This window comes from Carya illinoinensis, chromosome 12, assembly GCF_018687715.1.
Source record: "Carya illinoinensis cultivar Pawnee chromosome 12, C.illinoinensisPawnee_v1, whole genome shotgun sequence".
NCBI classification, from domain to species: domain Eukaryota; kingdom Viridiplantae; phylum Streptophyta; class Magnoliopsida; order Fagales; family Juglandaceae; genus Carya; species Carya illinoinensis.
The window spans coordinates 22,426,378-22,443,593 of record NC_056763.1 but is presented as its reverse complement, the minus strand read 5'-3'; the positions used below and the strand labels follow the sequence as shown (position 1 = coordinate 22,443,593).

At 34.7% G+C, this 17,216-nt stretch overlaps 1 protein-coding gene across 3 annotated transcripts; it reads right to left on the bottom strand.

The window, feature by feature from the left end:
* Positions 1-7,725: 7,725 nt before the first annotated feature.
* LOC122289866 (E3 ubiquitin-protein ligase MBR1-like) lies at positions 7,726-16,022 on the bottom strand. Of its 3 annotated transcripts, none has more exons than XM_043097221.1 (7): positions 15,533-16,022; positions 13,308-14,381; positions 12,985-13,179; positions 12,744-12,877; positions 12,286-12,396; positions 8,349-8,413; positions 7,726-8,102 (listed from the first exon to the last, which is right to left on the bottom strand). In XM_043097221.1, exons 1-7 carry the CDS (start codon positions 15,695-15,697, stop codon positions 8,005-8,007), a joined length of 1,842 nt encoding a protein of 613 aa, XP_042953155.1. In that variant the 5' UTR covers positions 15,698-16,022; the 3' UTR covers positions 7,726-8,004. The 3 variants fall into 3 exon arrangements, with proteins under 3 accessions (XP_042953155.1, XP_042953154.1, XP_042953156.1); XM_043097220.1 differs by having other exon boundaries at positions 12,744-12,898; positions 15,533-16,020; XM_043097222.1 differs by lacking the exon at positions 8,349-8,413 and having other exon boundaries at positions 12,744-12,898; positions 15,533-16,019.
* Positions 16,023-17,216: the final 1,194 nt, after the last annotated feature.

Genomic DNA, 17,216 nt, shown 5'->3' with positions numbered 1-17,216 from the left:
TTATTTAATTTTTTTTATAATTATATTGAGTTTCAAAATAAATAATGTATTTACAAACTAAGTACTTACAAGTAATAATTTTACAACTCCACGTCAAATAGATGGATGCATGCGTTGTTTTGTGATATTAAATTTTATTTTTAATGAAATGACATGATTGTATCGATTGATTAAAAGTTAATTATAAAATAATTATAAAAGAGTAATATAAATATTATTACTCCCAACAAAATAACCCCCGATCACATCTAACTAACAAAGAGTAACAAATAATATATATTGAGAGAGAGATATGCAGCGAAATCGTTCTGATTATAAGCCTATTTTAATCATATATAGTTTTCATATATGAATCATGCTTGAAAATTAAAAAGATTACGTAGTATTTATGCATTCTACGACTACAACCATAAATATTACTTTTCAAATAGAATTATAAAAAGAAAGCTTATAAATTAAATTAATGTGATATGTAGTCAGATCTATCTCACGATAAAAAAGAATTTTAAATTCCGACGTTTATATTACATGATCAGCTCATATAATTAACTTGTAAAGAAAAATTTTAGAATATCTGGATTTAAAAATAAAGAAATGGACAGAGCTATCATTAAAAACAGTGAAGTTACGGGAAAATAAGAAGATATAATTAATTAGTTGGTCGAGTAAAAAGAAGGGGATGGAAGTGCTTTCGCCTTTCATAATCAAATGAGAGAAATTAAAGTGTCAGCCATTGTTATCTTATATATATATATATATATATATATCTGCCATAATTAAAGACATGCAGCTACCGATCGATTCGATCCATCCGAAGAATAAAATTAATGATCAACCTAGCTAGCTAATTAATGTACGTAAACATCGTATGCATCATTATCATGTGATTCATCAATGGCACAAACGATAATTTCAGCCACAAGGATAGTTGGGTTACGTACGTTGATCCACAAAAATAAATATGAATTTTCCTGGTACGTACGTACGTGGGATTTGCATGCAATGATCAGATACGTATAACCTAATGATCGATAACGTAATTGTTAATTGACGAGTAAAAAAAGGCCAGGGGAAGGAAGTGCTTTCTTCATCATGTTTCATAATCAAATGAGAGAAAGGGTCAGCCATGGTTATCTTATCTGCAATAATTAAAGACAGCTACCGATTCGATCCATCCGAAGAATAAAATGATCAACCTAGCTAATTAATGTACGTAAACATCGTATGCATCATTATCATGTGATTCATTAATGGCACAAACGATAATTTCAGCCACAAGGATAGTTGGGTTACGTTGATCCACCCAAAAAACAAAAAAATATTCCTATTACGCCCACCGATGGCGTAGTCCTATAAATCCTTTGAAAAAGACAAAATGTCATACAATTTTTTTTTAATATTCTTAAACATTTTAAGAAATCATATCATCATTAAAAAAAAAATACTTACTTAATTACCAAATAAAAAAAATTATATCAAAACCCAATATCACTAGCATTTCCCAATATATATATATATATATATACACAATGCATGCAGCATGTTTATGATGTGTGCACGTACGCCATTAAGAAGAAGAAAAGAGAACATGTTCATTTCTAGTGTGTATATATAAGAAATGATATTTACAGTTTTAAACTGTGCAAGTTTTGTATATTTAAAAAAAAAATGGATAATTATGAGACCTATATAAAATAAATTAATTTTTTAATAATGACTCATACTCTATTTGAAACAGAATGCACATGGCTTACAAACCTTATGACTACATCTAGCATTACTATTTGATTCTTTAGAGTTTTTTTTTTTTTTTTAATCGAAGTTTAGAATTTAAGGTGAGAGAGAAGTCGAAACATAAAACAGATACTATAAAGCCATTTGTAATTGCTCAATAATTATTTAGATAACATTAAATTCCCAATAAATATAGCAATGATCATTATATATATATGTTTATCTTTCTTTCCCGATCATTAAATTTGATATAAAAAACCATAAAGTAAAGAATCGAAGTAAAAGTATACTTATATAACAGATATATCAAAAAAAAAAACCATCTTCATTTGAGAGCTCGAAGCCACTCAAAAGATTGGACAGCAGAGTGGTTTCTCAAACTCAATCTTTCGAGTGGCTTCTCTAAAATGGCTTCACGATCCAAATCATGCCTAAATGTTTCTAGTACTGGAAGTTAGGGATTTTTATATAGATTGGTCCATAAAATAATCAGAATGTAGCCAGAAATTAGAATCCTAGCTTCTATTATTCAGCCTGAAGTTAACTGCTGGGCTATATAAGCTGGTAAAATCGATCATAAAGGAAATAATTATCGAGAAATGTTATAAGAAAGACTTATACTACAAACATCTATCTAATTAATATGTGATTTATCATTTTTATCATTCTATCTTAATGCTTAAATATGTGTACATGTATTTAAATAAAATGACAAAATAATAAATTGCATGTTGGTCTTCCTTGTTAGATGGATGTGTGAGGTATGTGGTGTGTGAGGTAAGCCTTTCCTATTAGGAGAATGTGCAGCTCTAATCAATTGCGTCGTAGAGATTGAGATTTTCTATTAAAAAAAAAATTAATCTAAACATTCTATATTATTGGAGAAAGATTAACACAATATGTAAATCCAATTATATTAAATGTTGCTTGTAGAAAATGTGAATTTTAACATTAAATATAGTGTTGGGCAAAATGAAGTAGACGAGGCAACCTTCCAAACCCAATGGTGGGTGAAGGAATTGGCAAGGGATTAAGCAATATTAGTCATGTCTATAAGAGTTTTAAGCTCCACCCTCACTTCTCCCTCTCCCTTCCCCCCCTCTGTCTTTCTGCTTTGTCTGGTTTATTGTTCGTCTAGCTAGTTTTTCTGCTTTGTCTGGTTTTGGAATAAGTTTGCTTGGTGGTGGACTGTAGTGATGGCGGCATGCCGTGGCTCATGCACATAGCCCAAACTCCCGGTGGTTCATCCCTCTCTCTGTCCCTTTTTTCGGTCGGTAACAGAGTTTGAAATGCAATTATTCACGCACGAGAAGTGGTTGGAGAAGTGGACAGAGAAAGATCCCAGTCTGTTGGTTTTTGAAAATGCTCTGGTTTCAGAGCATAAAACAGAGGATCAATACACGGTGGACGTTACCAAAAGGTAACGACGGCTTCTGAAGTGGCAGAATGAGGTGCAGGGTGGTATAGGTCCTCAGCCGCCGGGGGGGGGGGGGGGGACCTGCGTGCGGGATAGGAGCGGAAATGGTTGACTAGTAAATGTGCAGAAGTCGGTGATCTTGCCGAAGTGCAGCTCTAGTGAACCGCTTGCAATTGCCGGTGCCCATGCGCTAGTGAACCCATTGAGGAAGGGAGTCGGCGGTGGCAAAAGTATATGATGAAACCCTAGCTCCTTTTGCAATCAGACTTGGTCCTTGGGCTTTGTGGTTTAATGGGCCCATGTGTTAAGACTGGGCCCATATGTTTTTGTTTTAGACTGGATCATGTATTTTACTTTTTATGTACTTTGTTTGTTTTTACTTTATAAATAATAAGAAATAGGTTATTGAACTTGAGGTCCATAGTAGTGGAGTCTCCTCCTTTTGAGGAAGGTGGGTGGCTATCTCACTCATGCGTTGGAGAAAGGTGGGTGTTTGTACTCCTCCTCGTTGGAGGGTGGAGCGTGTGAGTACCTCTCTTTTTCAGAAGAGAGGTCATTTCAGTTTTGTTTTTTAACAGAGCGCATTCTCTATTGACTGTTATCAATAGAGAGTATTTAGAAGTTAAAACAATGTCCATCATAAAGAAATTTATGGGCGGGGGAGCCCCTCATAGTTGAGCAGTTTGGCTAGTAATCTGGATTTTTTCTGTATTGATTAGTCGCAGTTATAACTTCAGTTTCATTGAATGGAATTAAGTCTATTTAAAAATATATATATATATGTGTATTTACTTTTGTGAGATCTTTTTATAATTAAAGCATTTCTCAAACATGAATCCCATGCATTAAAAGATCCTCAAATTTCAATGACAAAAAATAACTTCAAAAAGGGTGGTGCCCCCAAACCCTGATATGGCCAGAGGCTCAAGAGGATGCAGAATCGGTTTCAAAGGTCAGCAAATAGTAATAATGCCTTCGAGGTAGATATTGTGCTGCTTAAAAAGGAAATGATACGCATATAATTATTTTTATAATTTTTTATTCAATTCTATTTTAATTGAGGGAGAATTTTATAAAATAATTTATAAAAATAACATCGTTTTACATAAATATTCTGATCAATTTAAAACATGATTATATAAAAAGTTATAAAAATGATTGTACGTATATCATTACTCATTTGAAAAACCCATATATGTAAAACAAAAATGCAAAACATGACAAACACATTATTTAATAGAAAATAGTGATCGATGTTATAAGGGTAAAGGAATTTTTGTATGTGCTGATGTGGCACTGTTATGTGTCACCAAGTGACATGTCAGCATGAACAGGATTCTTCAATTTTATTGTATTTATCCAGTACTGCCCCTCGTATGATTTGACCCTGCATGCATGCATGCGTGGATTATTATGGAAAAGAGATTTGCCACTGAATAAGGGAACCATGGTCAGGAAGTAGATGTGATCCTAGGCAACCATGAAGTGGCATTGCGGGGACGACTCATCATCAAGCATGCATGCCCTAAACATGACAAGGGCAGTGCCATGGCTAATGGATTAATTGACCGGAGAAATAAGAGATCTAGTCCGAGGTGATATTCTTATTCTATCGTAGATATATAAATCATGCATCAACTATATACATATATAGAACAAGAAGATGACAAATGACAATCGCATAACTCCATATCTACTACATAATATATATATATATATATAAAATAAGCATTAATTACTCAGTTAAGCTTTGTGATCTTTTATTACTGATTGATCATCTGAGGCCAGTTAACTCAATATCCATATCAGTTTTCATCATTTCAAACATATAATAATCTAGTCATAAATGGCAGATTCTGATCATGATCAGCAATCATGTTGACGCATGGTATGAGCTGGAATAACAGGAAATGAGAAATATGGATCAATCAACATTACTTCATTTCCTTGCATGAGTACCCTCGAATCCTTGGAGGCATCACAGCAACACTCATGGCAGAAGGTCTTAGCCTTCCTTAAGATGTAGCTTATGGAAAATGCAGCTGCCAAGCCGCAAAGGCCAAACCGATGGAGTAATTCTCGTGCAACAACACCATGCTTTCTCCTTTGAATTAGCTTGTGCTTATAACCGGCCTTCACGTCTCCATTATTACTATGTTCTTCATCACGTACTGTTTGACATTTCAATTTATCTCTTAATTTTATCTGTTTAAATTTTTGAGATAAGTAGTGATCTAACATGATATTATAGTGACAGACATGATATTAAAGTAAATGTCTGTCTCTTTTTAGCGTACATGATAAAACTTCTTTTAACATAAATAATTAACTTCGAAACGATGCCAATATTATTGTTGAAGTTTGCCTCTATATGTTTCCATTTTCTCTTTTCCAAAACAACAGGACTAAGGTTTGTTTGGCAGCACAACTGTTCTCAAATATTTTTAGATATTTCATTGTCAAACATCACTCAAACAAAAAATAATTTCATTTTCAAATTTTTTTTATCTAATTATTGCAACTTTTTCAAACTCTCAAACAAAACACAAAAAATAATATTGTTTTTTCAAATGTCAAAACAAAAATTATATTCAAATGATTTTTTAACTTTATAATATTTTTATTTAACTTTTTCTTTCTCATTTCTCAAAATTGAGTAAAATATCTTAACCTAAATAATTTTACTACTATGATAAACTAAAATATAATTCTAACCATCATGACCTAAGACTGCAATTATTTTCTTTGGTACTGAGGGCGCACAAGTGTACTGCATGCTACATACAGTCATAGAGTGCGTAAGTGTTGTGCAATCACTTGAAAAAGAGTGAGGTCCACTTTAAAAAATTAATTTTTTTTATGTAGATCTTATATTTATTCACTTTTTTCAAATGATTACATGACACTTGCGCACTCACGACTACAACTATCATTTCTCTTTTTAAAGCTCTTCAAACTAGTAATTACTGGACTCTTTTTTTGAGGTTTTTCTTATGAATGCTACAAATGAAAGCATCCATAGATTAAATTGGTAAATTATTGGATATTTCTATAATACGGATGATGATGTATTCTTATCTCATTATAATATGTCATGTAATTAAAATTGCTTATATAAGCATTAATTTTAAATGATATGAAATTTTATAATAAGACGAGATAATAAAATTACCACGTATCCGTACTCTGAGATGCCGCAATTCTTCCAACCCTGCCTCTCACATATCTCTAACTTCTAAACGTTGTTTCTATAGCTTATGAGTGACATCAATATTCGAACGATTGAAAATCGATCTGTTAAAACCCATCGGAATTAACCTAATCGGAGGCCTCCACATGCACTTACATACCCAAACATCTTGCTCTTGCAGCCAAGCTAGCACGCGATCCATGTGCTGACAGAGATATCATCAATATTTTATATATAATCTCCAAGATATATGTACTTCGTGTCTCACATTTTACATTACGTATTCTTTCAATTCTTTGGCAAAAAATACAAGCTGTAGAGGAATCCCAACGACCTTTCCTATTGGCATCTATAGCTTAGCAGTTTATATAGAGTTTTGATCCATATGAACATCTTAACGAGAGCTAGATAAAATTAAGAGTAATATTAAATACAATCTTAAGGTATTGTGCAAGTTTCGCGATTTTTTTTAAAAAAATAATAGTTTACTTTTAAAAAAATATCATTTTCATGTGAATTTTATATTTATCTGTTTTTTTTTTTAATGTACGATACTTATACACACTAAAATTATAAATATAAGACACTTTCCACAAAATGGGAGTAACTACAAGGTGGGCATGGATGATGCACCTCTCTTTAGCTGCGCGCATGTGATAGCCATGGCCGCACGCCATCCCACCTCATGTAGTAGTGTCAAATCCCATGGAGTCACCGACCGACCCAAATTATGGTAAAATTGAGAAATGGAATCCCACTAACGCATGGTAGCGGGCGCCTTTGTGACCTCAGATGCCATGATAGTTGCCAATTCTTTTTTATGCCAATTGATAATTAGTTCGTTTTGGGTACTTCAAGAGCTATAGTTAGATTTATGAATACGACCGGAGGTACTATAGATTTTATTTCATGCCCTTTGTTAATGAATAAATATCACATTACATGTAGACAAAGTCTTGAACGTGTTTATAAATAATGAGCAAACATTTCTTATTGAATCTATTTTATGAAATGAGTTAAACCCATGAATTTCTTCATAATATCAGAGTTTACTACAAGACGAATGGAAGCCCACACTGCTTACCTTGTGACAAGAATTAAGAAAAACACTGGTCTGTACATAAGAGAAGGTATTGAGGAATAAATCCAACATTACCTGTGGACTAGATCTTGAGCATGCTTATAAGCATTGAACAAATCTCTCTTGTTGAATCAGTTTTATAAGATGAGTTAAACCCATGAATTTAAAACATCAACCATTAAACTGGAAATGGTCAATCAAACCCAAGAAGGCGTACTCCAATCCAAGCTGTTCTTATCCTCTCTCGTACAACATTACTGTACAAATCTGATCCAGAACATGTAACAAAACACACGCCACATATCAAGCAAGATTCAAGGAATTTAGAATTGGGAATGCTCAAAATATATAGTGCTCATTGGGCAACAAGAAGAACCATCTCTCCCCTCTATCCAGTTCCAGGGGAACTTGCAAGTAGTTCAGTTCATTTCTACCACGGTGCCATGTTTCATTGTGCAATTAGAGCAATTAACCGCAGCCAAGAAAGATAAATCCGACAAAAAATGACCACAACTTTCTGAAGAATCAGAATTGACTCTCAGCTTTTATTCTTGCCTAGGTGAAGAACTTTACTCAAAGAGTTCATGGGTTCTTTAAAAAGACGGCAAAGCTAGCCACTTCAGTTCTCGGCAGGCAATGAATCAGTTCTGCAGATGTCACCACGACAAAGAGGGCATACCCTGAACACCATAAACGAGCAAGCATATTGTCTCGTTGTTAGCAGAACCAAGAGAACACTCGTTTGTAATGTCAAAAATAGCAAGGGAAAGTGAGCACACGAATTTATAATCTGCATGTGGGAAAACCAATTCTATTTGCACTCGATCATGAAAAGTACAAAAATCAGGACATCTTTCTTCATATAATTGCAATGGTTTATAGAGAGGACATTTTCAGAGGAGAAAAAAAAAGCTCAGGATTATCACCTCTCTTTTTAGACTTCCATAACATGTACTGGTCCATTTTATATGAATTTGAGAATTTTACTGATCTAGCAAACAAATGAATTCCATCGTTAAAAGGGAAGGGGGAGAGGGTTAACATTGCTACTATCATCTCAAAGTAACTCTAATGTGTCTATTGCCAAGAAAGAGAGATAAAAGAATCAAAGGTAGTTGACCTTGTAGAGGTAAACATAGCAATGCAAAGATGCAACAAAAGGAGTAGAAACCCTACAACCTTAACAGAAATATTGTCTAGAAGAACGCGCCACCGGCACAAAACCAAGAAATCAATGACATGCACTATCAATACAAAGAGTGCACTTTTTTTTTTATATATAAGTAATACAAAGAGTGCACTTAATTGCTTGAAAAACTCAATTTTCTTAAAGTCACGGGAGCCTTAATCAGGACCCATATATTGGATCAAGTTCTAATAATGTCTGGAGCAAAAGGATTCCTTGACTGAACCAAACATGGAGCTACTAGAAACTGTTGCCCACTTAGCTCATAATCAGGCATTTCACAATGAAAAAGGGTAGTTTACACAATCTGCCCTATATGAAACACGACCTTATGCCTCATAAGTTCCTAAGGGTTCAAAGATGAACCTAACTGGAGTTTACAATGAAAAAAGGGGGGAGGAATACTGTTGATGTTAAATATGGGAAGAGGGCTTAGGGGAGTTGGTGTTCTAATAAAGTAAGAGGTGTGTATGGAGTGGATTTGTGGAAATCTATACAGAATGGTTTTTTTGTTTTTTTTTTTTGGGGGGAGGGGGGGGGGTTTGTTAGCCATGTTAAATTTAAGGTGGGCAGAGGAACTAGGATTCACTTTTGGCTTAATATTTGGTGTAGGAATATGGCTCTCAAGAATGCTTTTCCTTCTCTTTTTAGGATTGCAAGAGATCAAGAAGCTGCAGTGGCTGATTCTTTAATCTTTTCAAATGATACTCCTCAATGGAATGTGAGTTTTATTAGAGATGTTCATGATTGGGAAGTGAGTGTCATTTCAGATTTTTTCAGAAGGTTGTATGACATGAAGATTATACAGGGAAGGGAGGATAGATTGGAGTGGAATCATGATGGAAATCTCAGATTCTCTGTTAGTTCATTCTACAAGGCGTTGACTTGCCATTGTGTTAGTCAATTTCCTTGGAAGTGCATTTGGAGATCCAAGGTGCCATGTAAGGTTGCTTTTTTTTTTTTTTGTTGGTTGGCGTCTCTTGGGAAAGTCTTGACGACGGATAACTTGAGAAAGCGTGGTCTTATCATCTGCATTGGCAATGGCTTATGTATCTTCATATTCATCTTCATATTTGCATAATATCTCTCTAAATTAGTCTACATTGGATTATGTATCTTCAAAATTTTGCATAGCTATGAATAGTGTTTCTTTCAATTTGAAGAAATACTATTCACTCTCAAAACATTATTTTATTATTTTTTTCTCTCTCCTACCCATTAAAATCAACTTTGTGGAATATGTTTTTTTGATGAATAAATAAGGTATATTGATAAAAAAATGGAAATGTCAGTACACAACTCTAATGCCCTAATTAGGTAGGCACATTAGAGACAAGAAAATCATGAAAGACCATGCCGTTAAAATCAATAGCAATAGCCCAACTACAGAGAGTTCTAAAAAATAAAAGTTTAAGCTCCCCTAACGATCTCTCTTGATCTTCGAAAGTCCGCGCATTGCGCTCCTGCCACAGGCACCACATAATGCATAGAGGGATCATCTTCCAAATTTCTTTAATTGGTTGTCTGCCTCTTATGTTGGACCAACTAGCCAAAGCTGCCTCCACTATCTTCGGCATAACCCAGGGCATATCCAATCTAGCGAATACCTCATTCCATAGAGTCCAAGCTATATCACAATGCAAAAGTAGATGCTCTACCGACTCTCCCCCTCCTCTACGCATACAACACCAATCTGCAATGATGATCCTCTTTTTTCTCAAATTATCAGTGGTAAGAATCTTTCCCAAAGAAGCAGTCCATACAAACAAAGAAACTTTGGGAGGGGCCTTGTGTCTCCAGATCTTCCTCCAAGGGTACTGAGTGTTAGGCACTTGGGTTAGGGCTTTATAGAAGGAGCGAATGGAAAAAGTACCTTTGCCTGTTAGAGTCCACCACATAACATCCTCTTGTTGCCTGTTTGGTCTTATGGAGTATAGGAGTCCATAGAAGTCTGCAAAGCTGCTTATTTCCCAATCATGTGCCTCCTTAGTAAAATTAATGTTCCAAAGTATCTGACCCCCTGCAATCTCCATAATCTCTGACACTGCAGCATCCTTTTCCCTTGCAATCTGGAAGAGGGAGGGATAGAGTTCTTGTAAAGCCCTATTACCACACCAAACATCTCCCCAAAATTTAATCCTCGAACCCACACCCAGCTGAAGCTGAACGTAACGGTTAAAAACCCCCCACCCTTTTCTTATATGTTTCCACAAACCAACCCCATAAGCCCCCCTTACATCTCTAGTACACCAGTCACCTCCATAAACCACCATATTTCTTCTCGATCACCAATTTCCATAAAGAGTCTGGTTCCTTAGCAAATCTCCACAGCCATTTGCCTAATAGAGCTCGATTAAAAACCCTTAAATTCCTGATCCCCAAACCTCCTCCTGAGATAGGGCGCCGCACTTGCCCCCAATTAACCAAGTGAAATTTGAACTCCTCCCCCATACCCCCCCACAAAAAATCACATTGGAGCTTCTCAATACGTGTCGCCACACTAGCAGGTATTGGGAAAAGAGATAAAAAATACGTAGGAAGGTTAGAAAGAGTACTCTTTATCAAGGTAATCCTTCCACCTTTTGACAAGTACATTCTCTTCCACCCTGCTAGTCTTCGCTCTATTTTCTCGATCACTGTATCCCATATCGAAAGCGCCCTTGAAGCACTCCCCAAAGGAAGTCCCAAATATGTCATAGGAAAAGCCGAAATCTTGCATCCTAGCGTCCTAGCTTGTGGAATATGTATTAAAATGATTTTGATATATGAAATTTGTATTAAGTTGATGGTACAAAATGCTTTTTTTAGTACATATTAATATTTATTGATAAAATTAGTCATTTTGTTATATGAAAGTGGTAATATTTAGATATATGTAATTGGTATTTTTGAGCACATTGTGGTACTTGTAAAATATATAAAAATAATAATTTTAAGAAAAAATAAAAAATAATAATATTTTATTATTATTTAGTTCAAAGATTAATTCATTGTGGAAGTTTTTCTTAATATGCAAAATCAATCTTCAAAAGATGTGATTTTGAAGATGCATATAGAGAAACCAATGCTAATACTCTAAAGTTGGTGCTTCATGTGTAAGAAAGATGGTGAATCTGTTGACCATTTATGTCTTCATTGTGAGGTTGCAAAGACCATTTGGAATGAGATTTTTGGTAGGATGGGTATTGATTGAGTGATGCCTAAGAGGGTAGTGGATCTTTTGGCTCGTTGGAAAGGCACTAAGGGTAGTCATCAAATTGTTGCTATTTGGAAGATGATTCCTTTATGCCTGATGTGGTGTTTATGGTTGAAAAGGAATGGGCGGTGTTTTGATAATAGAGAACGTTTGTTGGGAGGAATTAGGTGTACTTTAGGTGTTTAAGTGTTTGTATTTAGGTGTTTTCTTTTGTATACATCATGTGTACTTTGGCTATGCCTATTTACTTGATTCAATAAAACTTCTTATTACTTAAAAATATATATATATATATATATATATATATATGTATATAAAGTTTACAATGAAAAAAGAATCTCAAGTTAATATTACCAGAATCATAAACTAGACAACTGTATGTAATCCTGAACATACAATTCTGCAACTGAATGCACGCATATGTATTTATATTGTAAGTCATAAATGTTGAAAATACTAAAAGACTGGACCCATCTCATACCTGTGGATCTCCTTCAGCCATTTGTCTATACATGCTCTATGGAATTCGTGATGGCAAGGCAATATCCGCAAGCTGTCTCCTTCTTCGTACTCCACAAGGCATATATAACATCTAAAACATAAACAAAAGCAGAACGCAACTTAAGATAATCCAGCATAAAAGACAACTTGAAAGGAATTTCCAATTGAACTAAACTATTTTTGAAAAAAGGAAAACAATAAAGAACCAAGTGTAAATTGCTCAGACATCATTTTGACGAACTTAGGATTATTCTGCAGTGAGCAGGTACTGATTTAAGGGTCGGCATACAAAGTACCGAGTATATTTGGGAATTCAGCAATTGAGAGACTCCCTAGGTTAGATTATGATTACCACAGGTGAAGATGAAACACGCAGTTCAGCATTCAACAATTTAGTAAAGTAATCTGAAAACCAAAAGGTAAACTTGAAAAACTTACTGTGCAGCCTCCTCATTCGGATGTTTTTGCAACTTGGTGTATAATTTGACAGGCAAGGACTCTACAACTTCATTGGGTGCAGGGAGAGATCCAATTGAAGATACAGAAGGTCGAGAAGATAAAACCACAGATTGCTGGTGAATTTCATCCAGAACCTAATTAAAATATGTAAAGAGGATTCAACTTGTATAAATAATACCAAAATAGTCCATTTGAAAAGGTAATTGCATATCTGTGCTACCTCAAATAAAGCTTCAGCTAACATAACAATTCTTGATATGCTGGCCCTAGCACTGCCATCATCATTTACATTGGCATCCCGATTGCTAACACGACATGTACAACGACCTGTTCTATGTTGACCAGATAATATACAAGACCTCTCATGTCCAGACAGATTCTCAAAACGACTCCCCAATCGCTGAAGAGCACGAACCTAAATCATGAACAAGATCACTATTCCGAATCAAACACACGTAATGATGGAAAATCACAAAATTGCATTATGCCATACAAAAAGGGTTAGGTGGCAACTCAGCAGAGTCCAGCAAAAACTTTACAAACCTGAGATCGTATTCTTCTTCTCCTTTCGAGGAAATTTGATCTATGCTCCAGTAGATCATGGTACCTACCTTCTCTTGACCGCGAAGTTTCCACCTCGTAATCTTGGATACTAAATAAAGAGCTAGATGTACCCGATGTAGGATAACCAGACGTAGTTGGAGTCATTACAGCATTATCTTCAGATACCGGGTGCCTTATCTCATCCTCCCAGGCCGGTCTACCACTGCCCTGACTAGCATCTCTTGTTTCTGTCTCTGGTTGAAAAGGACAAAATGTTAAGTTAGACAGTGATGATCGACGAAGAACTCTGTCACGAAGTCTTCCAACACTTAGGGTCCGACTGAAACGAACATTCCGTTCAACTGGTTCGCGAGCTCCAATCCGCCTATCAGGATGCCTAGTCTCAACACTCCCAGTTTCAGTATGAACCCTTGGTGAATACAAGTTACCTTCAACCCCATTTCTTGTTATATCACCATCTATCGTCGTATTGTGGATATGAGGAGTTGTCTGATTATCTTGGAAATTGTCAGAAACATCAGGTGTTGGAGCATGTAACATCAAACTGCCAGTAGCCTCTTCATAACATTGTGTGGATGTTTCATCACACAATGATGCAGGAAGCAAGCGACTACCTTGACGTGTTTCATTTCTACGAACAAAGCTGCTGGCAGGTCCTGCTCGTAGATGAAGCTCATCTTCATCGTTTAGTATTGTGAGACTTGTAGAAGAAACAGGATAAGATCTTGATGACCCTAAACTGATTGCTCTGCTGAGTCTGAAGCTTCCATTACCTGGTATTAAGCTAAAGCGAGAAAGAAAACGACTTGAGGGGTTCATGGATTGAGTTGAAGAAGCTCGGGAGCTGCTACCAGTTCTGGATGCCGTACCAGTAACATTAGCTTCGTCCCATTCTTCAAGATCACCATTCGAAGATAAACAAGGCAGTTCACCAGTTTGATCAGCTTTAACCTTTCTATAACACTCAGTCTTCACCTCATCTGAACTTGTTTCAGTGCGATCTGTACATGGACCTATACCATAACCATTTTCTTTCTTCCCAAAATTGCAGACCTGAAACATGATTTACACATGCACTTATTTAGAAAACCAATAACGACTAACTAAATGATTGCATGTCACTAATATGTCCTCTGATAATTGCTAAACCATGAAAAACAGTGTCAATATGCATAATGCCTACTGGCACCGAAGTTCAACCTCTCACCGAGAGAGAGAGAGAGAGAGAGATTAACCAACACACCACAGAGCAATCCGTGTCTAGAGGCAAATACTTCAACACAATTTCTTCAAATGTTTATTCACCAGAAAACCCAACATTCTCATTTCTCAATAGCAATTGAAATTCGGAAATAGAATCTAAAACCAAAAACTCAAGTTTCCCGTCAACAATACGATCCCACACCCCAGAGCTTCACATTAATTGACCAAACAACAAAACTATTGGGGGAATTCATCCAGCAAATTCACTAAGCTCCACTAATAGAAATCTCCATAATCATGAGATGTAAAGCATCAAGACTCGTATCTTAAATCAACTAATTTATAAGAGTTTTGGCATCTACTATAAATCTGATCCTATTAAAAATTCATTTGAAACTTTCCAATTAGTTCATGAACGTTCATAAAGTCAACCGAAGTATGGTTGAGTTATAACCCGGAACATAACTACCAATTGAAATTTGTGCACATTTGATCCAGAAAACAAAAGTGACAAAATAACAGGTCCCGCTCTCTAACCGAATTATTTATACGAATAACGTTAAGTACACCCTAATCTTCACATTTATTATTTTTTCATATAATAAATTCAAAGGTCAATGAGAAAATGTCTCGTCTACTTATTGAGAAGGGAATGCCCTCAGAACGTACTACCTAGTATATAGAATTCTCCTTCATATACATAGTTCTTCATCGGAGTGTAACTAAACTATATAGGCCATCCATTGGACCTAGAGCCCAGTACATTGGAAATAGACTCTAAAGTTTCGCCTCACAGGATTTAAAAAAAAAAAAAAAAAACTTTTTTAGATCCAACGTAGATTCGCTAAATATTACTCGGAGAAATCGAATTCTCTGTTGCAAATGTAAGACAAACGAGTACCAAAAGAAAAAAAATAGTATATGAAAATCGGAGCTACACGAAAACTGAAACAGAAGAAAAAAAAACAGAAGGGGCAAAATGGGTAACAAAAATGATGGACCTGGTGATCGGCATTGCCACCGTCGCGGGATCCAGAGGATGTTCCGAGACAAGACGACTGGAAAACTCGGTGCCCTCTCGATCGAACCCTCGGTACCCTACCCGAGGTAGACGAAGACGATGTCGTCACACCACCGAAAGACGCCTTACTTCCGCCCGATCCCATTTCCCCTACCCCTACTACCAATGTGGGTCTCCAATCTTCCACGCCTCAATCTGGTCTGTCGATTACATCACGAACAATCGAATCACAGGAAAAAAAAAATCAGATCTAGCGGTAGAAAGTTGATAGAGATTTCACAGCTGGATAAATGAGTTCAAGCATGATGAATGATGGTAAGGAAATGCGCGAGAGAGGGGGAGAGAGTTGATTTGCTTGGGTGAAGGGAGGGGACATTGGCTGGGGAACGAGACAAAGTATCTTGTAGAGACAGGCACAGACTCGGAGAGGCGTGGGAGTGAACGAAGGAGCGAGCCTTTTAAGCGAAGGAAAGTGTATTTTATTTTTTGAAGAAACTGTACGTGTCAGCGTGTCAGTGACTCCGTATAAAATCGAGTTGGAAGTTGAAAAAGCGTAGCTGTATTATTTCATTCAAAATGTTTTTAAGTTTTTTTTTTCAATTTTATTATTTATTTAAAATTTAAATAAAAAGTTAAAAAAAAAATCTATACATTATATTTTCTTATCACTTTTATTTTATTAAATAAGATGTAATATATTTATTATTATTAAATAATTATTTATTTTATATTTTTTTATTATATAATAATAATAAATATGTCACATCTTACTTAATAAAATAAAAATGTGTTATATAGTATTACTAATTAATGCTACTATATCTTAAAAATTTTATTTATAATATCTATATCATATATTTTTTTTATTTTTTCATGTATGGCATAAAGATAATGAATAAAAAAATTTATTATAATTTATATTACTCAATTTGCCTAGAACAACTAGTGTTTCATGACTAATTAAAAAAAAATTAAAAACACATACATAAAAATGCGGAGAAAATTTTATTTTTAAATTTTGAAAAATTATTTTATTTTAAATATATTTTTTTAATTATTTTAATAGGTCATGTGACATCACATTGTCACATCAAAAATATAAAGTGTTTGGTAACAATTAAGAAGAACAGTAACATTTCTCTAAATATAAAGTAAGTGTTTTTCATATTATAATATATTTTCTTTATACAATAAATCTCATTCTTTTTTTAAAAATACACATATTAATCTCATTTTAAAAAAAAAATATAAAAAATTTGTATATTATAAACTTGTATTTTATTTTATTTAAATATTTCATCATACTTTTATCTTATTGTAAATTATTAGAGGTTGGTTACATGCACTTCTCAACTATCTAATTAATTGACAACTCATTCAAGTGATATGAAATTTGACTCGTTAATTGCTTAAGAGGTAAAACTTTTCCTTATATTTATTAACTACCATTGTCTTTTTATAATGGATGTGAGATATAATCCAACAATCTCATCTTCACACATTGAGTCATGAGTCAAAGCAGAGATAACCTATTTTTTCATTAACTATCTGTAAACTTTTCAAATCTCAATCCAAAATTAATATTAAAAAATTATATTATAATAATATTTTATTCATTACTATTCAAAACATCTCATCTCATCTGAACTATATAACCAAACGGG

Excerpts from the sequence above, each read along its gene's own strand:
- LOC122289866 (XM_043097220.1), bottom strand. The coding sequence starts at position 15,697 with ATGGGATCGGGCGGAAGTAAGGCGTCTTTCGGTGGTGTGACGACATCG. Across the intron at positions 13,180-13,307 it reads GAAGAAGAATACGATCTCAG|GTTCGTGCTCTTCAGCGATT; the intron begins GTTTGTAAAGTT and ends TTCATGATTTAG. Across the intron at positions 8,103-8,348 it reads ATGGAAGTCTAAAAAGAGAG|GGTATGCCCTCTTTGTCGTG; the intron begins GTGATAATCCTG and ends TATGGTGTTCAG.